The following is a 25,000-nucleotide window of genomic DNA, read 5'->3' as shown; positions in this document are numbered from 1 at the left end:
CCTCACTGATGAGTGACACTGATCACAGCTGATCCATGATAGACACGGTGGAGAAAACTCTCCAGACACGCGCTTGTGTCTGTATCCAAAAGTACCAAAGTAACAGCAGAGAGGAGAAGAAAAGTCACGCCAGCAGGTCAAATAGGCCACAGAAAGAGAAATGGAGTTTACTTTCATTCTCTCAATTGCAGTTAAATAGGGGCTTCTGCTGTAAGTGTCAGTAAAAGACTGTCCAGCAAACACACACGCATTGAAATTGTGCAGTTTCTGCGTTTTTAAGTAGTTGGAGCGTTGAAAATACTCGCACTCGCCTCACTTACGCACATATTATTGTGCAATACACCTAAAAAACAACCTGACGATGTTTGTGAGTCAAACTACTTCCCTTCAATGTGTAAACAACACATCTCTAGAAACACAAACACTCACAGACGCCTTCGCTCTTTTATTTCACTTGAACTCTTCAGACTATATTACCCTATTCCAGCAGGCCGGTGACATTGCACCAATCTCTGTCTGTCTCCAAGCCCAAGGATATATGTTTCCTGAATAATTGAACAGCGCTCTCCTTCATAATTAATGAGTTCAGAGCTTCCTGTGAACTACTATGGGCTGGTGACGGATGGCATCCCCATTGACTGAGTTTAGAGTCAGGAGACACACTGCTTTCATGCTGGATTGTTGCACATTGCTCTGTTCTGAATTGATGATTTTATTATTTAGGGTGTAATGCATATACTCTACACCATTGGTTCCCAAACTTTTCAGCCCGCGACCCCCAAAATAACAATGCCAGTGACTCGCGACCCCCAATATCCTCTGAGGTGGTTATAAATACAGAAACCTTGCATGCAATGATGCAGACACACCAATTAAATTTTTTTAACGTGTGTCAGTGCTTTAAATGTGCCAGAAAGTATAACCTGATGTTATAAAATCAAAATGCATCTGACGCTATTGCTGCCTTTAATATAATGTAATTACCCCAGGGGTCGTAATCCAATAGAACTAGTAACTATAAGCTACTATAGTAACTATATAGTATATAGTAACTATAAACGACTATTTTTATTTTCAGCAAAGCGATAGATAAAATATGTTAATTCTTATGGTTCAATAAAAATAAATAGATTTTTGGAAATCACCAGGCGACCCCCCTTCATTGCCCCGCGACCCCTCGGGGGGTCCCGACCCCCACTTTGAGAACCCCTGCTCTACACCATGGATTCCCAAACTTTTTTATTCCGGGACCCACATAGGCAAGTAATTCAATCTCAAGACCCACCATAATATTTTAATATGGAAAGATGGGTAAAAAAAATGTATCCATTCAAAGCAGTCAAAAATATATGGTGTGTGGGCTTTCGGATTTTGCAATTTGATATGCACAAAATGAGGCTCGAAGTGCTTTTTGTGGGATGCTGGCCGTAACAGTGATATTTATTTGTTGTTGAAAAAGATACTCTACGTTTTTAGAAGACAATATGATCAACCTTTGATCGAGCACCTTGATTATGATCAAGCCCCGTCACATCGCAGTAAACTCCACTGCTAGTGTAGTCATAAGTAACTAAATTGCTTTTTGATCGACTACTACAAGCTGGGAAAACGTCAGATAAATATGCCAATGCAATTAACATTATAGCTGAATTGATCTAATATTTGCACATTTGCTTGAGGAAGGAATGATGGGGGAAGTTACATTACTATTACTATTTTCCATAACATCTATGCCCTTCAATAACATTGGGTGATGTTAAAACTAACAGATAGCATTATAGCAATTTATTGATTAGCAATCTGTCAACGTTGGGATATAAAAAATATGGGACAACAAATAGCTTAAAATGATAGAATACATAGCAAACATTAGAAAATATTAACAATAAAATAAAAGGTTCAGCCTATTAAAATCAATAAATTGAAATTAAATAAAGCTATAAAATCTATTCCACTTTTGATTGTATTTGCATATGGATTAAAGTTACCATAGTTATTTAGTGAAGAGCAGCAGATGAATCTGTCATTGTGTTTTGTTTGATAACAGAGGAATGAACAGATCTATAATAAAGCATACTTTAGTAACTGTTTGTGCTCGTTTAAGAGAAAATTAGTTGAGTTTAAAATAAAACGCGCAGGACGGAGCAAAAAAAAAAAAAAACGAAAAACAGAAGCCCTTTTCCGACGGTCCCTTACTGAGAGCTCCGCTCAGCACGAGCTCTATCGGCTAAACGCAGATTGCGAGGGCTCAAACGGAGCAGTGCTCGTAATGTCAAGCGAAAAAAAGAAAAAGACAGCTGTGAAACATAACCAGCTTTGTCTTTTTGTAGGAAACACACTTTAGATATTTTTAGGGTTAGAGGTTTTTGAGTTATTGCCGTCAATCGTACTGGTTTTGATTCACCACAATGTAACGGCGACCCACAGTTTGAAAACCCCTGCTCTACACTACCTGATAAAAGTCTTGTCGCTTATCCAAGTTTTAGGAACAGCAAATGATAACTTGACTTCCAGTTGATTATTTGGTATCAGAAGTAGCTTATATGAAAGGGAAATGCCTCTATATTATGCTTATTTTCCTACAATAAAGTATTATCATGCCTTTTATTAATTAATTGTATATAAGTTATATATATGTTGATTTCAAAAGTTTATTAATCATTTACTAACTCATTCTGAAGGATCCTAAAAACCCTCAACCACTCTTAAATACAGATGGTTTGTAAATGATGCGATTATTTAATTTAGTAATGAAAAATAAATCATAAACTAAGTATGAAAATACAATTATTAAGCACATTATAAATATGTTTGTTAGTCAAGAATACAGCATTTGTAGCCGCAATTATAAACTGCTTACTAATGTAGAGTTAATGCTTAACAGATAATGAATTCACTATTTGCTGATGCTTATTAAATGATTCATACAACCCTTTCACACAGTGATACCGGTAAATATCTGGAAAATTTCCGGAACGACTTTACCGGTATATTCAAAAAAGCGCTGTTCACACAGGAGAGGACGTTACGGAAATTTTCCGGAAAAGAGCATTCACACATCCATTCCAAAATACCGGTAAATTCTGACATCATTCACCACAAATGAGCCTTAAAAGGCTGCGCTTGTATTTGTAAACATTTGACTAAATTACAAACTCTGTGGATGATCAATATTGTGAACAACTTTCGCAGGATCACTTTCGCATGTCGAGATGTTCATAATATGTGCGTGTGCAGGCGCTCACAGGCTGAAGCTTGAAGGTAAACAAACATAAGCATCTCATCGATGATTATTTACACAGTTGACATAAAGAAGAACATATAAACGTGATCTGACAAACTTCTAGCAGCTAAATGTGTCTGGAAAAATATTCAAAGGTTTTTATTCTCATAAACCGCGCGGACGTAAATTTATTCTCATAAACCTGCGTCTGACTGTTGTGATTGGCTAAAGCAGGTGTCTCACGTCAGCACGTTCTAGACGTGCACGCGCTTATTACGGTAATCTTCCTTCTGCATTCACACAGCGCAGCATTCCGGCAAATTGCCGGTAATGTTACAACTTCTCTTTCCGGAAAATAGCCAGAACGAATTTACCGGTATTTTCAAAAAGGACCTGTTCACACGTACAACCTTTCCGGAAAATTGCCGGCAATTTTCCGGAAAGGTCTGTATGTGTGAAAGGGGCTATAGTGTTTAGTTATTATAAAGTGTTACCCAAAAATCCTTTAGTAACTTCCAGCAGTCATGTACTCTTCAGTGCACAACAACACAAAGACATGATATCTCAGAAATACTGAAAACTTGCTCTGGAGCGTTATGAAGTCTCAGATAATGCATTATGTTTCTCTTTTCTTTAGTTAGTTCTCATTGTTTCCGCAGTCTCTTGTACCGGCGGTTTGACATTTTTCAGTGTCATGTATTCAGGTTGCAGCTGAATGATCTGGCAGTCTGAAGCCTGTCAGTATGGTTGTAAAGTGCTGGAACAGCTTTCTAAATGTCTAATTCTTCAAACAATATCATTTTCATCTGTCATGCAGATAGTTTTCTTGCTTGTTTCATGAGTTTAGAATTTACTCTTGTTTTTCTTTCTCCAGTTTTATGTGCTCAAGGTTTGCAAGCCAAAGACAAGACGGGCTCCAGCGACCCCTACGTCACGGTACAAGTGGGAAAGACCAAACGCAGGACCAAGACCGTGTTCGGCAATCTCAACCCTGTCTGGGACGAGAAGTTCTTCTTGTGAGTGCTGGGTTTTCTGTTTACTCTCTGTGTGTTTAACGCAGCAAGTGTTCTGATGTGGCTCTAAATCAGTGGTTCTCAGCTGGCTCTTAGTAGGATACTGTACACTGGAGATTTACACTGGAGTTAAAATTGTTTGATGTAATTATTTCTTTTTGTTATATATATATCTGCTGACTGTACACACACATATGTACACACTGTAATGCACAACAGTCAACTTTATCAAATGAAATGAGTGCAGTTAAATCAAAGTTAATTCTACTCATCGACTTTTAAACTCATTGCTGATGTAATGAGTCCATTAAATACCTCATTACTTCAACCTAAATGGAGCAAGTTCACCATACTCATATAGATTAGTTTTTAAACTCAAACGGTTTGTAGCAATCAGTTTTCTCAAGTTTGAGTTGCCTTATCTTAATGGGATTTTTTTCTTTTTTTTAATATTTCCCAAATGATAATGATAATATATTTTTCTTCTGGAGAAAGTTTTATTAAATTTAATTTCAAACTATATATATTTTTTGAATGTTTACAGAACAAACCATCGTTATACAATAACTTGCCTAATTACCCTAACCTGCCTAGTTAACCTAATTACCCTAGTTAAGCCTTTAAATGTCACTTTAAGCTGAATAGAAGTGTCTTCTAAAATATCTAGTCAGATATTATTGACTGTCATCATGGCAAAGATAAAATAAATTAGTTAATAAAAATGAGTTATTAAAACTATTATGATTAGATTTTTGTTGAAGAAATCTGCTCTCCGTTAAACAGAAATTGGGGGAAAAAAATAAACAGGGGTGCTAATAACACTTCAACTGTGTGTGTGTGTGTGTGTGTGTGTGTGTGTGTGTGTGTGTGTGTGTGTGTGTGTGTGTGTGTGTGTGTGTGTGTGTGTGTGTGTGTGTGTGTGTGTGTGTGTGTGTTTGTGTGTTATTTTTAAATACAATAATAACTAATCATACAATAACTATTTTGGTTGAGTTTGGTATATTTAGGTTAACTGCATTCAGACTTATTTTTATTACTCCACTACAGATGTGTTGCTGTTATGTTTTAATTATTGCTTTATATTATTGTCTCCTGTTATTATGTTCAGTGACCATGAGTGATTTAAAATGTGTTAATTATTATAATGCATTATTATATATATATATATATATATATATATATATATATATATATATATATATATATATATATATATATATATATATATAATTTATTTATATATATATATATATTTATTATTATATTATTATTATTATATTATTATTATTATATCGCAATGTCTAATGCAGTTAACACAGCACTTTTATTGTAAAGCAAAAGTAAACAAAACATATTATTATAATGCATTATTATTATTATTATTATTAATATTATATATATATATATATATATATATATATATATTATTGTTATTATTATTATTATTTATATATCATTTATATATTATTATTATTATTATATCGCAATGTCTAATGCAGTTAACACAGCACTTTTAGTGTAAAGCAAAAGTAAACAAAACGCATTATTATAATGCATTATTATTATTATTATTATTATTATTAATATTATTATTATTATTTATATATATATATATATATATATATATATATATATATATATATATATATATATATATATATATATATATTATTGTTATTATTATTATTATTTATATATTATTTATATATTATTATTATTATATCGCAATATCTAATGCAGTTAACACAGCACTTTTATTTTAAATCAAAAGTAAACAAAACTGTCTTCAAATCAGACATTGAGATTTATTATTCATTGCTAACCTTTACTTTTCTGTGTGTGATTATTATTAACCATAAAATACATTATAAACATGCAAACAATAATTAAGTGACTAAATCTGTCCTTTCTCCGCTGTCAGCAATGTAATGCGTTTTGTATTCAGCATAAACTGTGACAGTATCTGTGCTGGCATCTGACTAATTTGACTCCTAGCAAGTGACAGATAAATTTGCACTAAGATGCCTCAGAATTTAGATGCAAAGTCTTTAATGTCAAGAACAAAAGATTTGTTTTTTCCTGCTCCCTTTCAAAACTTGAAGCCTGCGATTTGCTGTTATAATTATGCTTGATTATATGGTTCGTTGCATTCTCGGATTGGCATTCAGCACTGTTTTTTTCCCCTTGATTTTTGTGACCCATCATAACAGACCTGAGGCCTATTTTTTAAAGTCGTAACCCAGTTCATATCCACTGCTCCAGAATATCAGACTGTCTGCTTCAGATGAAAACATTTTCATGGCGTTATTGGTCATTCTTATGCAGCAAAGCTTTTTCAAATTAGGTTGAACTTAAAGGCCACAGACGGAGTTTTCATTTCACAACATTTCTGCCACTCAATCACAAACAATTTTTTTTAAATAGCATATAAATTATTCAAAGTAGCCTTTCATTAATTTGACATTTTCCGTAGAGCCCCTTCATTATGAGTATAAATCTTTGCCTTTTTGTCTGTGTGTGTGTGGAAACTCAAAAGAGCTTTCTGGTCTCTCTGAAAAGGCTCTCCGGCTCGTAAATGAGGAGTAATGGAAATCATTTGTATTCCCGCTGGCTTTGTCATGCTCTCATGGGACCATTTCTTTTCATATTCCTGTCTGTATATCCTTGAGGCTTCTGCAATCATGGGTGTCACATTATAGTGAAGGCTGGACTCGCTGTCCTGCTCCATTCATAAACTTTTGTGAAGATTTGATGTTTCTGATGATGCACAAAGCCTATATATCACTGGCCTGAGATCTGTGAGAAAGTAAGATGTTTTTGTGTCATTGGTTGTACTGGAGAAAAGCAGAGGCTTGTTTCTCTTTTATTAAGATTTTGCTGAGACTTTACTCATTAGATGTCTGTAAACTAGTACTGTATTTGTACAGAGGACATCAGTGTGAGCGGCATAACTGAAAAAGCCTTTTACATTCTGGGCTGGTTCATTAATTTCTTAACCAGAAAAGCCTTACAATTTCTTAACTAGGAAGACAAATCACATGTTTTGAGAAACATTTGAAAAGATTTTAAATTTGAGCTTATGAAAAGACAGATCAATAAGTATATGGATGGATGGATAGATGGATGGATGGATGGATGGATGGATGATTGGTTAATTGGATAGATGGGTAGGTGGGTGGATGGATGGGTGAATTGAATGTAAAATATTCAGACACATGGATGAATTTTCATGGAAGGAAGGAAGGATGGATGGATGGATGGATGGATGGATATTCAGACACACGGATGAGTTTTCATGGATGGATGGATGGATGGATGGATGGTTGGATGGATGGAAAGATATTAAGAAACATGGATGAATTTCCATGGAATGAAGGATGGAAGGAAGGAAGGAAGGAAGGAAGGAAGGAAGGAAGGAAGGAAGGAAGGAAGGAAGGAAGGATGGATGGATGGATGGATGGATGGATATTCAGACACACGGATGAGTTTTCATAGATGGATGGATGGATGGATGGATGGTTGGATGGATGGAAAGATATTAAGAAACATAGATGAATTTTCATGGAATGAAGGAAGGATGGAAGGAAGGAAGGAAGGATGGATGGATGGATGGATGGATGGATGGATGGATGGATGGATGGATTGAAAGATATTCAGACACATGGATGAATTTTCATGGATGAAAGGAAGGAAGGAAGGAAGGAAGGAAAGAAGTAAGGAAGGAAGGAAGGAAGAAAGGAAGGAAGGATGGACGGTTGGATGGATGGATGGAAAGATATTCAGACACATGGATGAATTTTCATGGATGGATGGAAGGAAGGAAGGAAGGAAGGAAGGAAGGAAGGAATGAAGGAAGGAAGGAAGGAAGGATGGTTGGATGGATGGATGGATTGAAAGATATTCAGACACATGGATGAATTTTCATGGATGGAAGGAAGGAAGGAAGGAAAGAAGAAAGGAAGGAAGGATGGATGGTTGGATGGATGGATGGAAAGATATTCAGACCCATGGATGAAATTTCATGGATGGAAGGAAAGAAGGAAGGAAGGAAGGAAGGTAGGAAGGAAGGAAGGAAGGAAGGATGGATGGATGGATGGATGGATGGATGGATGGATGGATGGATGGATGGATGGATTGAAAGATATTCAGACACATGGATGAATTTTCATGGATGGAAGGAAAGAAGGAAGGAAGGAAGGAAGGAAGGAAGGATGGATGGATGGATGGATGGATGGATGGATGGATTTTAAGATATTCAGACACATGGATGAATTTTCATGAACGGAAGAAAGGAAGGAAGGATTGATGGATGGACGGAAGGAATGATGGATGGATGGAAAGATATTCAGACACATGGATGAATTTTCATGGATGCAAGGAAGGAAGGAAGGAAGGATGGATGGATGGATGGATGGATGGATGGATGGATGAATGGATGGATGGATGGATGGATGGAAAAATATTCAGACACATGGATGAATTTTCATGGATGGAAGGAAAGAAGGATTGATTGATAGATGGAAGGAAGGAAGGAAGGAAGTAAGGATGGATGGATGGATGGATGGATGGATGGATGAATAAATAGAAAGATATTCAGACAGAAACAAGGATGATTTTTTTCGGATTGATTTTTGTATGGAAGAGTTAGGATAGGGTGGATGGATATTCAGGTATATATTTGTATGGTTGGATGGGGGGATGGATGGAAATTCAAATAGATAAATGAATGGTGGATGGATAGATATTTACATAGATAATTTGATGGTTGGATGGATGTTTAGATAGATATTTGGATGGGTGTATGGATGGATATTCAGATAGATATTTGTATTGATGGATATTTGTGTAGATATTTGTATGGTTGGATGGATGAATGAATATTCAGATAGATATTTGGATGGATGGCCAGATGCATGGATGCATAAATGGGTGGATATTTAGGTAGATTTTTAGATATTTGCATGGGTGGTTGGTTGAATTTAGATATATATTTGGATGGATGGATGAAATTCGGATTGTTTCTTAAAGGGAGGGACAGATATTCAGACAAATGAATGGATGGAAGTTCAGATAGATATTTAGAAATGTGTTTGGTTGGATGGACAGATATTTGATGGATGGATGGATGGATGGATGGATGGATGGATGGATGGATGGATGGGTGGGTGGGTGGGTATGTAATTATGTGGACGGTTGGTTGGACTGATAGAGAGGTATGTATTTGGATGGATGGAATATATAGATTGCTACATGGATGAATTGTTTGATGTATACATAAATAGATTTTCAGATTGAATTATGAATATTCAGATATTTGGATGGATGGGTGGATGGATGGATGGATGGATGGATGGATGGATGAATATAAGTTAAGGAGGAATTTAGATGAATGGGTGGATGGAACTTCATATACTTTTTTGGCCTGGAGTACTTGGATGTTCAGATTGATGAATAGATAACCCAAACCAAAGGATTTGTAGATAATCCTGTAAACTAATGTATACAGCAGCTCTGCTTTGCTTAAAACCCAGTAATACCAAGCGTAACAGGTAAAGAATTCAGTTTTGCTGATCTGGGGATTGTCTTGCTCTTTATCGTTCCATGATTTTATGTATAAATCTTTTTCTCTCATTGTTTTTAGATTATGCAGTTCTTTCCACTGTTAGCTATGATGGTATATATTCTGAATCTGACACATTTCTACCATCACCCCACCAGCCCCAGTTTATACCATATGGTGAGAAAACAGGACAAATGCAGTGAATTCTGGGAAACAACGTAACCCCAATCTTTCAGCCTGTATTACATGGAGAAAACACTGCTGGGGAATATTAAACTGCTGAGTTCCATCAGCACCAGAGCTTTATGTGCTGTTGTCCTGATCTATAGGATGAGTATGTGGATGCGTTGTTGCTGTGAGGGAGGATTGCTGGATTATTAGAGGCAGTGATTAGACTTACAGCTTGTAGCTGCACATCTCATTGGACCCCTAATCCTCATCGCCCACTTTAAATTTCCATTTCAATCCAAGTTTGCCATCTTAATCCTAAAAGAAATAGCAGCCTCCGCCTGTGGAGGAGGGTTTCTCATCTTTTTGAATTGTTCTATATGCCATAAAGGCCACACATATAGGACATGCTGCAAGTTCACTTAAAAAAAAAAAAGATCTAAACTAGGTGTTTGATTTCTCTGTGTTTTTAATGTCATGTGACACAAAATATATTCTGATTTGTTTCCAGGGTGTTACTCTGCACTTACTGATAACAGGACAGATGTTCTAGATGATTAGAATAGAACTGATGTTCTTGGTAGTTGCCAGGGCGTTGCTATGCACATACTGATAATAGAACAGATGTTCTGTGTAGTTGTCATGGCGTTGCTATGCACATACTGATAATAAAGCTGATGTTTGTGGTAGTTGCCGGGGTGTTGCTATGCACATACTGATAATAGAACTGATGTTCTCTGTAGTTGCCAGGACGTTGCTATGCACATACTGATAATAGAACTGATGTTCTCTGTAGTTGCCAGGACGTTGCTATGCACATACTGATAATAGAACTGATGTTCTGTGTAGTTGCCAGGGCGTTGCTATGCACATACTGATAATAGAACTGATGTTCTCGGTAGTTGCCAGGACGTTGCTATGCACATACTGATAATAGAACTGATGTTCTCGGTAGTTGCCAGGGAGTTGCTATGCACATACTGATAATAGAACTGATGCTCTGTGTAGTTGCCAGGGCGTTGCTATGCACATACTGATAATAAAACTGATGTTCTGTGTAGTTGTCATGGTGTTGCTATACACATACTGATAATAAAACTGATGTTCTGCGTAGTTGTCATGGTGTTGCTATGCACATCGTGATAATAAAGCTGATGTTTGTGGTAGTTGCTGGGGCGTTGCTATGCACATACTGATAATAGAACTGATGTTCTCAGTAGTTGCCAGGACGTTGCTATGCACATGCTGATAATAGAACTGATGTTCTGTGTAGTTGTCAGGACGTTGCTATGCACATACTGATAATAGAACTGATGTTCTGTGTAGTTGTCATGGTGTTGCTATGCACATCGTGATAATAAAGCTGATGTTTGTGGTAGTTGCTGGGGCGTTGCTATGCACATGCTGATAATAGAACTGATGTTCTGTGTAGTTGTCAGGACGTTGCTATGCACATACTGATAATAGAACTGATGTTCTGTGTAGTTGTCATGGTGTTGCTATGCACATCGTGATAATAAAGCTAATGTTTGTGGTAGTTGCTGGGGCGTTGCTATGCACATACTGATAATAGAACTGATGTTCTCGGTAGTTGCGAGGACGTTGCTATGCACATACTGATAACAGAGATGATGTTCTGTGTAGTTGTCAGGGTGTCGCTATGCACATATTGATAATAGAGCTGATGTTCCTGCTAGTTTTCTAGGGCGTTGCTCTGCACATACGTCTGATAAAGCTGATGTTCCACGTAGAGACCCAGGGTGTTGCTATGCATATACAGATAATAGAATTGTTCCAGGTAGTTGCCAGGGCGTTTCTATGCACATATTGATAGTAGTAATGATGTTCCACATAGTTGCCAGGGCGTTGCTATGCACATACTGAAAATAGAACTGATGTTCTTGGTTGTTGCCAGGGTGTTGCTTTGCACATACTGATAATAGAACTGATGTTCTTGGTTGTTGCCAGGGTGTTGCTATGCACTTGCTGATAGTAAAATTTATGGGTTTTTTGTAGTTGTCAGGGTGTTGCTATGCACTTGCTGATAGTAAAATTGATGTTTTTTTTGTAGTTGCCAGGGTGTTGCTATGCACTTGCTGATAGTAAAATTGATGTTTTTTTTGTAGTTGCCAGGGTGTTGCTATGCACTTGCTGATAGTAAAATTTATGGGTTTTTTGTAGTTGTCAGGGTGTTGCTATGCACTTGCTGATAGTAAAATTGATGTTTTTTTTGTAGTTGCCAGGGTGTTGCTATGCACTTGCTAATAGTAAAATTGATGTGTTTTTTTTTTTTGTAGTTGCCAGGGTGTTGCTATGCACTTGCTGATAGTAAAATTGATGTTTTTTTTGTAGTTGCCAGGGTGTTGCTATGCACTTGCTGATAGTAAAATTTATGGGTTTTTTGTAGTTGCCAGGGTGTTGCTATGCACTTGCTAATAGTAAAATTGATGTGTTTTTTTTTTTTTGTAGTTGCCAGGGTGTTGCTATGCACTTGCTAATAGTAAAATTGATGTGTTTTTTTTTTTTTGTAGTTGTCAGGGTGTTGCTATGCACTTGCTGATAGTAAAATTGATGTTTTTTTTGTAGTTGCCAGGGTGTTGCTATGCACTTGCTGATAGTAAAATTTATGTTTTTTTTTTTGTAGTTGCCAGGGTGTTGCTATGCACTTGCTGATAGTAAAAGTTATGTTTTTTTTTTGTAGTTGCCAGGGTGTTGCTATGCACTTGCTGATAGTAAAATTGATGTTTTTTTTTTTGTAGTTGCCAGGGTGTTGCTATGCACTTGCTGATAGTAAAATTGATGTTTTTTTTGTAGTTGCCAGGGTGTTGCTATGCACTTGCTAATAGTAAAATTGATGTTTTTTTGTAGTTGCCAGGGTGTTGCTATGCACTTGCTGATAATAAAAGTTATGTTTTTTTTGTAGTTGCCAGGGTGTTGCTATGCACTTGCTGATAGTAAAATTGATGTTTTTTTTGTAGTTGTCAGGGTGTTGCTATGCACTTGCTAATAGTAAAATTGATGTTTTTTTTGTAGTTGCCAGGGTGTTGCTATGCACTTGCTGATAGTAAAATTTATGTTTTTTTTTGTAGTTGCCAGGGTGTTGCTATGCACTTGCTAATAGTAAAATTGATGTTTTTTTGTAGTTGCCAGGGTGTTGCTATGCACTTGCTGATAATAAAAGTTATGTTTTTTTTGTAGTTGCCAGGGTGTTGCTATGCACTTGCTGATAATAAAAGTTATGTTTTTTTTGTAGTTGCCAGGGTGTTGCTATGCACTTGCTGATAGTAAAATTGATGTTTTTTTTTGTAGTTGCCAGGGTGTTGCTATGCACTTGCTGATAGTAAAATTGATGTTTTTTTTTTTTTTTTGTAGTTGTCAGGGTGTTGCTATTCACATTCTGATAATAGTAATTATGTTCCAGGTAGTTGTCAAGGTGTTGTTATGCACTTATTAATAATATAAATGATGTTTTAGCTTGTTGCCAGGGCGTTGCTCTGCACTGAGTGATAACTGCACTGATGTTTTGGGTTGTTGCTAGGTCATTTCTATGAACTTGGTGAAAATAAACAGTTGTGGACTGCAATGTTATTTTTGTAAAGTTAATGTATAACGTTATGCTTTCCAAAAATAAACTTGCTAAAATCTAAAATGGGTTATCTAATGTGCATGTTGGCTGTTGATATGCAATTCAGAGTTCTTGCTAACGTAGCATCTTACTTACCTACACCACAATATATTTCTTTCCCCCAGATGTGATGTTTATGTATTATTTACATGGTAGCATGAAGTAAATACTGAAGCAGCAGTACTGTTGTCATTCGTTGACATCCCTGTCAGTAATACTGAGTCTTGTCTTAGTATGTAGCTGTTTCTGGAGTGTTGTTGGGTGGGATCCATTAGGGGCGTTTCATGGTCATTTCACCCAAACCACTCTTCTGTGCTGTATGACAGTGGTAATGGGTGTTGATGGCTGCTCAGAGAGTGATGTGCCGTCATAAATGCCCTCTGAGTAATGCACGCTTTGCTTCCTCCGCTGATGTCATGCATTTAAAGAGGAAGTTATGGGCTGATTCTACAGGCTACATGAGCGGCCAGCGTGCATGTAGTCAATGGTGTTGTGACATGTTGAAATCTGACAGTTCTGTGAAGCCGGAGGAAATGGCCTGCGAGCATTAGGGAAAGTTTATGTTGATGGTGGTGTATTGGAAACCCTCGCTCGCCCTTGCTGCCCCCTCGGTTTTCCGCAGCACACACAGTCCCAGTGGAGCCACCAAACGAGCAGTGAGAAGATGAGATGAAAGATGAGTAGCGCAGCTATTCACTAAGAGAAAGTGGGAGAAATGGAGAGGGAAAAAAAAGGGTGAGAGAGAAAATAGCTGTAACAGATCTTATTTTTAAAGTCATGGGCTAGTTTGTCATAGATTGTTATGAATTGATTGTATAGTAAAATGTCTCATTCGATGGCAGTTATTCAACATTGTCCTCTAGAGCTACACAAAGACAGTTCAATGACAGATTCTTCGACATTTTATTTATTGCTTAGTGATAAATTAATTTGCATTAATCATAATAATTTGTATAAATTAGACTTGGTGAAGTTTTCATTTATAAATGATATATAAATATAAATTTATTATATTATTTTATTTATTTGCAAGAGCAATGTGCATTAATAAATCGTGCCAAAACATGGATGTATAAATGCCAGAATTAGCCAAAACATAAATTATTATTTGTTCATTTGTTTTCTTTTCGGCTTAGTCCCTTTATTAACCTGAGGTTGACAGCAGAATGAACCACCAACTTATCCAGCATATGTTTTACGCAGCGGATGCCCTTCCAGCTGCAACCCCAATCACTGGGAAACACCCACACTCTCATTCACACACATACGCTAAGGACAATTTAGTTTTACCCAATTCACCTGTACTGAACTCTACACAGAAATGCTAACTGACCCAGCCAAGGCTCAAACCAGCGACCTTCTTTCTGTGAGGCGACAGCACTACCTACTGCGCCACTTCTTTGCCAAAACTTATAATAATAATTATTATTATTTTTAGAGTTTAACATTTTTCTCGTGCTCCTGTGTGTAGGTTCAGAAGTTTTACTTTTATGTCAATAAATACTGGCCACTTTATTAGTTACAAAATATTACTGTATTATAGTAATATAAATAGCATTACTAGTACCGGGTTGGACTCCCTTTCACCTTAATCCTTCGTAGCTTAGATCCAACAAGTTACTTTAAATGTTCCTCTGAGATTTTGCTCCATATTGACATGATAGCATCACGCAGTTGCTGCTGATTTGTCAGCTGCACATCCATGATGCGAAACTCCCGTTCCATCACATCCCAATAAGTTCTCTTGGGTTGAGATCTGTTGACTGTGGAGGCCATTGGAGTATAGTGAACTCATTACGATGTTCAAGAAACCAGTCTGAGATGATTCCTGCTTTATGACATGGTGCGTTATCCTGCTGGAAGTAGACATCAGAAGATGGTACACTGTGGTCATAAGGGGATGGACATGGTCAGCAACAATACCATTTTCTGTAAACCCTAGAGATGGATTTGCGTGAAAATCCCAGTAGATCAGCAGTTTCTAAAATACTCAGACCAGGCCGTCCATGCCACGTTCAAGTCACTTAAATCACTTTTCTTCCCCGGCAGCAGATCATCTTGACCATGTCTACAAATGCATTGAGTTGCTGCCATGCGATTGGCTGATTAGAAATTTGTTAATGAGGTGTACCTAATAAAGTGGCCAGGTTAGTGTATATTATTAAATGCATTTTATAATATTGAAGAAAAATTCAGAAATATTTAAAGGTCTTGTTGTAACACTAGGACTCGGGTGACAACGGTCCAAACAGTTTATTAACAGCTTATTCAGGCAGGCTATGGTCAGACAGGAGCAAACAGAATCATGAGGGTAATCCAAAAGTGTAGTTGTGGTCACATGCAGAGGTCAGTGCAGGCAGCAAACAGGATAAACAAAGACACAAGGTAAGGATCTGAAGGCACAGTAAGACTAGAAAACAACAACAAACAAAAAACTCTTTGGTGAACGTACAAGACTCAGCAATGAGTGCGTGTGTGTGAGAGAGAGGAGAGTGTAGAGTCCATGTAATTAGTCTATGATTTGTTTTCAGCTGTGTTTGTGCAATCAGGGAGGGAACTGGAACTGGCGTGCGTGTGAGGTCCATGATGAGATTTTGTAGTCCAGTTTCATGACAGATTGTGATTGCTGGTTATTGCGACAGTTCATTCATTCATTCATTTTCCTTCGCCTTAGTCCCTTTATTCAGGGGTCGACACAACGAAATGAACCGCCAACTTATCCAGCATATATTTTACACAGTGGATGCCCTTCCAACTTGTGGGGCTGAAGAAACATCAGTGAAAGACACACACACACACACACACACACACTTTCTACAGTGGATATTAAGGAAGAGATCACGCTCTCTAGCCGCTGTACAGTGTGTGTGGTCTGCTGTGAGAAATGAGAAATGTGACAGGTAATTACACTGAGTCTGTGACTTACTTGAGCAGTAATGTATGAGAGTCGGGCCTCTATTGTGAACACAGTTGCACCTACAGTCTGCTGTTAGACACAACAAGCAGCAAAGGCCCTGTAACTCCTTCCGTCATGACAGTTTTTACAATAAAACGCAGCCTCCAGTGCTTTATTACTTTCAGAGGACTCCTCTTCTGCCATTGGTCAACACAGAGCGACAGTCGTGCTCCACAAGTAAAATCCCATTCATTTTCTTCACTGGATCATGGATTTTTAACAATAAAGGAGCTACTGTGAGCCATATTTTCACATTGTTGACACTGAAAAATAGGATCATTTGTTTTTGTAATGTTTTTGGTGTTGTTTTATTCCTAAGGTACAATTCTCACCATTAACAAACCATTAACTATGACTTTTAGCTCAATGGACTACTAATTTGTTGCTTATAAATAGTTATTAAAACAATAGCTGTGTTCAGGTAATGGATTGTGGTAAGATTAGTGATGCAGAATAGGATCAAGGCAAGGCAAGTTTATTTACAGTATATAACACTTTTCTGACACAAGACTGTAAAAAAACAAATTTTACAGAAAATATCTATAATAATAATAATAATAATAATAATAATAATAATAATAATAAACTTTATTTGTATAGCACTTTTCCAACATACAACATACATAATTTCTTTACATTAATTTTTTTGTCATTTCAAATTTTATTTAAAACTTGGTAAATTGACAAACAGTCTCTAAATAAACAGTTTGACTTTAATTTTAGGTACTTTATCATTAAAGACAAATTGCTGACTTTTTTGTGTTTTATTCAGGGGAATTACAGTATTATTTTTACAGTATTTTTTCTGTCATTTTAAATTATATTCAATACTGCGTAAAAATAACAAACAAAATCTGTAAATTAACAGCTTGACTGTTATTTTATCTACTAAAATCTGTATTATCTGTAGATTTATTATTTTTTGCACTTTATTTCAACAAAGACATTTTACCGTAATTTTATGTTTTTGTTCTTGGCAGCCCTAGCTGCCAGTCATTTGAATTTTTTTTTTTTTTTTTACGATTTTTTTATTTTTATTTTTTATTTTTGTGAATGGTAACAACAATCAGGCAGGCACTAATGCATTCAGTTAATTTTTAGAACACTCCCACCTTCTGCCATTGGTCAAACAAGGACAACCCCACCCCCAAACTCCTGCTATTGGTCAAATATGTAGTGATATATCCATCTGGTTTCCCAGAGATGGGTTGCGGCTGGAAGGGCATCCGCTGCGTAAAAACTTGCTGGATAAGTTGGCGGTTCATTCCGCTGTGGCGACCCTGGATTAATAAAGGGACTAAGCTGACAAGAAAATGAATGAATGAATGAATGATATCCATCTGGTCAGGACGATCAAACCACAAGCACAATCTTATGAAAGAGTCACAGTGTTTACACTATTCGAAGGAATCCGGCCAGTTACTTTCATGCCTTGCCAGTGTCTATTTGTACACCCATTTGGCGCGTGTTAAATTTGGACGCTGCCTTTGCTCAGTTCACAGTTCCAAAAAAACAGATGGATTTTGGTTTGCGATGTGTGGGAAATCTCTCCTTTGGCTTTCAGTGAGTGTGTTTCTTCATCTAAAGCTCAAGATAAATATCTCCGTCTACAGGCCCATGAGAGACTCCAGGGCTTCAGAAGAGCCTGGATTGGTGGATTTAGACGGATTTATGCAGGATTAGGAGGAAGTGTTTATTATTAAGATGAGTTCTCACTTCTGCTCACCTGTTCAAACTTCTTTTTTAAGGAGAAAAGCTCTTGATGCCCCTTCATTATGTCGTCTCGGGTTGACAGTGTGTCTTTTTCCGTCATAATAGCAGATTAAATCCATCAGACGTTCTTCACTGTGAATTTTTTATCACTTCTGATGAAGAGCTGCTGTAAATCTCTTCAATCGTGAGAGAAATCTTCTGTTGTTGTGGTGTTTTCTCTTCTCACCCTTCATTTGTGTGGTGTAAAACATGATAGCAGATGGAAATAGATTCAGATTTCCACCCAAAAGAAGCACCATGCTGCTAGTCTCATTAGCATATTAGCACTCTTTCTAGATTAGCGTTAGACTTGCTTTCAGATCAACTTCAAAAGCAGAAACTGGGGTGATTTCATAAACGTATAAAAGAATCCGTTTCAGATTTGGTTCATGTGGACACACCATGCTGGAACAGGCATTTCATTGATTTACTTATCAATTTTTGTGGAGTTTGTTTGTTTTGAAGAAAAGAAATGACAGTTATTTTTTTTTAAACGTTTATTTTAAGATTTTTAACACATTTTTTTTCAGAACAACCTCTTACTTAACAATTTAACCCCTTACAGATGAGATAAAAACATTATGCTATTATAAATTAAATTAAATTAAATTAAATTATTTAATTTAATTTAATTTAATTTAATTTAATTTAATTTAATTTAATTTAATTTAATTTAATTTAATTTAAAGAAAATATCTTATTTAATAAGTCTTATTTGTTTTATTTTAACTAGAATAAAAGCAGTTTTTAATTTTTTTAGTTAAAAGGGGGCCTCAGCGAGCTTTGCGGGGGGTCGCGTCATTCATTCATTCATTCATTCATTCATTTATTCATTCATTTTCTTGTCGGCTTAGTCCCTTTATTAATCTGGGGTTGCCACAGCGGAATGAACCGCCAGCTTATCCAGCAAGTTATTACGCAGCGGATGCCCTTCCAGCCGCAACCCGTCTCTGGGAAACATCCACACACACATTTACACGCACTCATACACTACAGACAGTTTAGCTTACCCAATTCACCTGTACCACATGTCTTTGGACTGTGGGGGAAATCGGAGCACCTGGAGGAAACCCACGCGAACGCAGGGAGAACATGCAAACTCCACACAGAAACGGCAACTAAGCCGAGGCTCGAACCAGCGACCCTCTTGCTGTGAGACGACAGCACTACTACTGCGCCACTGCTTCGCCAGGGGTCTCGTCAAATTTTTAAAAAAATTTTAGCAGTGGACGATTAGGAGAATGATCATGTTGCCTTAGTTCATATCATCCCCTAGCTCAGTGGTCCTCAACCACCGGTCTATAGATCAATTGGTAAGAGGCTGCACAAAAAATCATTAATTATTTCTGTTTTATTGTTATTTGAGTCTGAACGATCTTTTATTTTGAAAAGTTTTTTATTTTGAAAAATGACCGTATTCTCTCGCTTACATCTTAGTCAAATGAGTAAGAAACAGACATCTTTGGAAAGTTTCTTTGCCAAGGGGAAAAGGCCAAGTGTAGGAACTGCCAAGAAATGGATCCGCAACCCATTTGACAACAAATCAGGTGAATCCAGCATGTCTGTGCAAGAAGATCAACTGATGGAGATCACAAATGACGGCGACCTTCTAGAGGCTGTTCCCATATCGTGTATTTCTAGAGTTTGCACAAGTTTTTTGTTTCCAATGGAGGTGCGCGGTTTGTGGTCACAAGCGGCAGGACGCACTCGCAGCAATAAACCCCAGGCTGCCAACGCACTACCAGTCACGTGACATGAATTGACCGATCAGCTTTAGCTTGTATGGAATATTCACATTATTATTAATATTCATTAATATTCACGGTAACATTAGTTTTCTCAGACAAACACAGAACACACCAATACTGCAGTGCTTTGTAGTTTTCTCTATAAATAAAACTTGTAACAGAGCGACAGCAATGTTTTTTCAGCTTGTCATAAAAAAATGACAAAAACTGACAAATTTGTAATCAAATTTGTAAATAGAGCATAACAAATAACATGCAAGTATTAGATTGTAATAGCCAATATTGTATTTTCCCTTATACACCAGTGTGAATACTGATATTTTTGTCATTTGAATTTTAAATAGGGTCAATATAAAAGCCAATGGCTTATGATTATCAGTTATATATGGCCGACTGATGTTTTGCTTTATATTTTACATCAAGCTATTATTTGTGCATAAACATATCTAGATAAAGTACTAAGCATACTGTCTGTTTGAAAACAACATTTTTTGTCATCATTACTGCTAACTTTTAATGATGGTAATATCATTAAATGTGGAGGGGGGGCTCACAATATTTTACGAGGGAAAAGGGGGTCTCTGGCAAAAAAAAAAAAAGGTGACCTGCAGAACAAACCATCATTATACAATAACTTGCCTAATTATTCTAGTTAACCTAATTAATCTAGTTAAGCCTTTAAATGTCACTTTAAGCTGTATAGAAATGTCTTGAACAATATCTAGTCGAATATTATTGACTGTCATCATGGCAAAGATAAAAAAAAATCAGTTATTTGAGATGAGTTATTAAAACTATTATTATTAGAAATGTGCTGAAAAAATCTCTCCATTAAACAAATTGGGGAAAAAAATAAAGGTGGGGGGGGCTAATAATTCTGACTTCAACTGTGTAAATAACATAACATAAAATTATGCAACTAATTACCAAAATAAAAGCATACAGTATGTGCTAAGACCTCACAGTGGTCATTCTACACATAATGTCCGTGTAATATTCCAAATATTGATGTGATGTGATGTGATTGGATGTGAATGTCTCTTTCTCTCTGTCCGATGACAGAAAAAACACACGATAGGAGACTAAGAGTTCTGTTTGGAGAGTCAGTGGAGTATACAGTATGACCTTTAAAAACACTTCAGCAAGCTTTGTGTGTGTGTGTGTGTGTGTGTGTGTGTGTGTGTGTGTGTGTGTGTGTGTGTGTGTGTGTGTGTGTGTGTGTGTGTAAGTGTGTAAGTGTGTAAGTGTGTGTGTGTGTATTCTTGGCTATACTTGAGGGACAAAACTGTTTCTTGATGTCAGCTAAATAACAAAAGACTTCCCTTTGGGGACTTCCTCAAAGGTGAATTCATTCTCAAATAAAGGCACTAGTGTTTCTCATGAGAGGAAATGTCACAATTATTTCCTAGAAAGCAGTGAGATTGTATGGAGATTTCAGGGCAAAGATTTTGAAAAAGGAATGATTTAGATGAGGGGCTCTATTTTGACGGTCCATGCGCAAAGTGCAGGGCGCAATAAGAACATAGGCATTAAGGGCGTGTCCAAATCCACTTCTGTTATTTTTAGGATGGAAAGATCCGCTATGCAGCATGGCGCATGGTCTAACAGGGTTGAGCTTATTCTCTTAATGAGTTATGGGTGTGTTTTGAGAATAAACCAATCAGGGCTGCGTTTCCCGATAACGATTGATCTTAGCACTTAAGAGCGTTTTCTACGAGTCATTTTGCGAACGTTCGTTATTGTTTCACGTGCGTTTCCCAAAAATGCACTTAACACAATTGCACGTAGCCCAGCTTTAAGTGCAACTTAGGAGTCGCTATCCGTTTGTTAAGTGCTGAAATGTCACGCTATAGAATGGCTCGTTATTGTTGCACATGTTATAGCAATCCATATAATTCTTCTTCTACTTGTGTGAATGTATATTCAACTCGAATAACATAAAAAAAAATATTTTTGAGCCAGTTTAAAAACATAAATTAACTGGAAATGTCGTACTGTAAAAACACTGTCTTGCTCCAATCTCGCATAAAACTAATTCTAACAGTCCTTGCCGGAAATGACATCAGCATCATTTTCGATATTTATATGAAACCTTAATTAAGTAGAATTATTTATCAATTTCTTTATCAAAAATTGCTTATCTCGCATCAAAATAAATAAATAAGTAAATAAATAAATAAATAAATAAGCTCTTACATTTATTTTTGAAAAGTTTAGCCTAATTATCCCCACCTGATGTGCATTTGCTAATAGGACAAAAATATAGCCTACTACCCTCGAAATGTCCATATACAACAGTGTAATTTTTTTTTTCATTCTAACATTTATTATGTAATTTTTATTTTTTTCTTTATTCATTATTATTTGTATATTGAATTGTGTAATGTGTAGAAAATATAAATGAATAGAGATATACGTACAAATAAAATGAATAATGACTTTGAAGAGAAGTAAATTGTAGGTGCAATTTGCCGGTTGTCCAGCAGGTGCCCTCATAACTCTGTCTCCTTACGATGCACTTAAGGCTTTACGATTACTCCAGAGCACTCGTAGATCCACTAAGATTTTCAAGTGCTACTTAAGTTACGATGCTTTTGGGAAACAGACCGTAATATTAAGATCAGTCGTACGATCATTTCTACGAACTTCTTAGGCTTACGATGCTTTTGGGAAACGCAGCCCAGAGTGTCATCTCCCATTCCCTTTAAGAGTCAGTTGCATCTCACCATGGTGCATTTGCTATTTACATGGCGGACTTTGTAAGGGGAAAAACTGAACGCTTCACTAGAGAGGAAATGGTTAAACAGAGCATCCGCAGCGCTCTTCATTTTCACTCTCATGTATAGGGAAACGTGCTATACTCACAGACATCGATTAGCCTATAAATAAATAATTAATAACAATAATAATAGTAATACATTTTTATTATAATGCTCTTTTTTAAGACCCAAAGCGCTACAACAACAGAGAAATCAAACAGGCAAAAAATAAAGGGACACATTGAAAAAAAAAGTTCTGAAATATAAACACAGAATAATCAAGAATCCAAAAAAAAAAAAAAAAAAACTTAAAGATATGAGTTTTTAGCATCTTTAAACTAGCTAGTGTTAAGCATTTCTTACAGAGTAAGGGAGAGCATTAACAAACTAATTAATTTCGTTTATTAAGCACAAAGATTTATTTTTAAACTATTTCTAAATTCAACATGAACAATAATAACAAAGTGTGTGCAATAAACTGAGTTATATCCAAATACACATGCTGTGCCCCATATGGTCTAAAGGCTGACAGTTGGACAAATCTAAGCTTGTTTTTAATAAAACAAATATAAATATGCATATAATAAATAATACTGCTAATAATAATAACATTATACAAAAGCAAATTGTTTTGAATGAAGTGAAAAAGCCTCCTGAGAGGAAGAAGGCATGAAGGCGGTGGTTTTTATATTTGTGTAGGCTAGAAAATAATGTGATTTGTAATATTTTAATCCTTTAATTCTGTTTCATATGTAAAGATATTTGCGTATTGCTGTACACCCTGTGTGTATTAAGCAGTGTGTAAGCGAGGCGCATAACTAACGCGCTCTGCGCTGGACTTTAGACAGGTTTTGTTCTGGTCTATGGGACAGTGTATTTTAAGTTCCTCAAAATAGCAACGTGTACATAACTCACCCCCTTTTTTTACACCAGAACGCCTATGGGCGCACATTTGAGCGCAAATGCATTTGCTATTTAAACAGTGTGGCAGAAAACGTCAAAACAACTATTGCGCCAAGCTGAAATTAGCAAACAACAATTGTGCTGCGCTTTGCGTCACATTGGGCCAGGTGTATGGTAAATCCTGAGATCTTACTATTATACTTCATGTATGTCTTTAAAGAAGACAACAAATGAATAAAATCTCACTTTGAGCTCAGACAGTTGTGTTTTATAGCTCTGCACAAAATAACAAGGAGAACTAGGGGTGTGTGGCGAGGCAGTGGCGCAGTAGGTAGTGCTGTCGCCTCACAGCAAGAAGGTCGCTGGGTTGCTGGTTCAAGCCTCGGCTCAATTGGTATTTTTGTGTGGAGTTTGCATGTTTTCCCTGCCTTTACATGGGTTTCCTCCGGGTGCTCTGGTTTCCCCCACAGTCCAAAGACATGCGGTACAGGTGAATTGGGTAGGCTAAATTGTCCGCAGTGTATGAGTGTGTGTGTGTGTGGATGTTTCCCAGAGATGGGTTGCAGCTGGAAGGGCATCCACTGCATAAAAATTTGCTGGATAAGTTGGCGGTTCATTTCGCTGTGGCGACCTCGGATTAATAAAGGGACTAAGCTGACAAGAAAATGAATGAATGAAGATTTTTCTGGATACCAGGAATAAACCAATTTAGCTGTGTGTTTTTGTCTTTAATGAATATGACATTAAAACCAGGGTGTGAATTACAGTAAATATTACACTGTTATTATGACAACTGCATCAGTGTCCACAGCAATAAACCAAATCATTTATTCATTTATTTTCATTTAGCTCTATTAGTCTCTATATGCAAAATACGATGGGACCATCGCAACTGGCCCACCTTTACAGGTATTCTGCCCTGCATTAACTGTGGGCCAGTGGCATAATTCCCCCCTCTTTTCTTCCTTCAGCACCAGTTAGGGAGTTCGGGATATACTCTATATAAGGGTTGGTGGTTACAGCCGGTCATCAATTGGGCACCCCCCTTTCCTTGGTGTTTCACCGATTTAAAGCCACGACGCCTCGGGAGGGCTCGACAGCAGATCCAGCGTCTTGGATCTACTCCTGCTGAATAGATCCACGAATGAGTATTTATATTCTGAATGAACCACCAACTATTCCTGCATATGTTTTATGCAATGGATGCCCTTCCAAACCACAGAGAAACACCCATACACACTCATTCACACACACACACACACACAGACACACACACACACACACACACACACA

At 36.8% G+C, this 25,000-nt stretch overlaps 1 protein-coding gene across 14 annotated transcripts in view; it reads left to right on the top strand.

Annotated features, from left to right (window-relative positions):
• The window catches only part of unc13c (unc-13 homolog C (C. elegans)), a 328,781-nt gene that overhangs the window by 82,093 nt on the left and 221,688 nt on the right, over window positions 1-25,000 (top strand). For all 14 annotated transcript variants that reach the window (XR_015514076.1, XR_015514075.1, XR_015514077.1 and 11 more), the window contains 1 exon segment: window positions 4,098-4,239. Coding sequence is in view for 10 of the 14 variants with exons in the window: in NM_001441457.1 (NP_001428386.1) it covers window positions 4,098-4,239 (142 nt within the window). In the remaining 4 variants the exon portion in view is untranslated.

This window comes from Danio rerio, chromosome 18, assembly GCF_052040795.2.
Source record: "Danio rerio strain M-AB ecotype USA chromosome 18, GRCz13ab, whole genome shotgun sequence".
In the NCBI taxonomy this organism is placed as follows: domain Eukaryota; kingdom Metazoa; phylum Chordata; class Actinopteri; order Cypriniformes; family Danionidae; genus Danio; species Danio rerio.
Note: the sequence above shows the minus strand (reverse complement) of the source record. Positions and strands in the feature narration are given on the sequence as shown.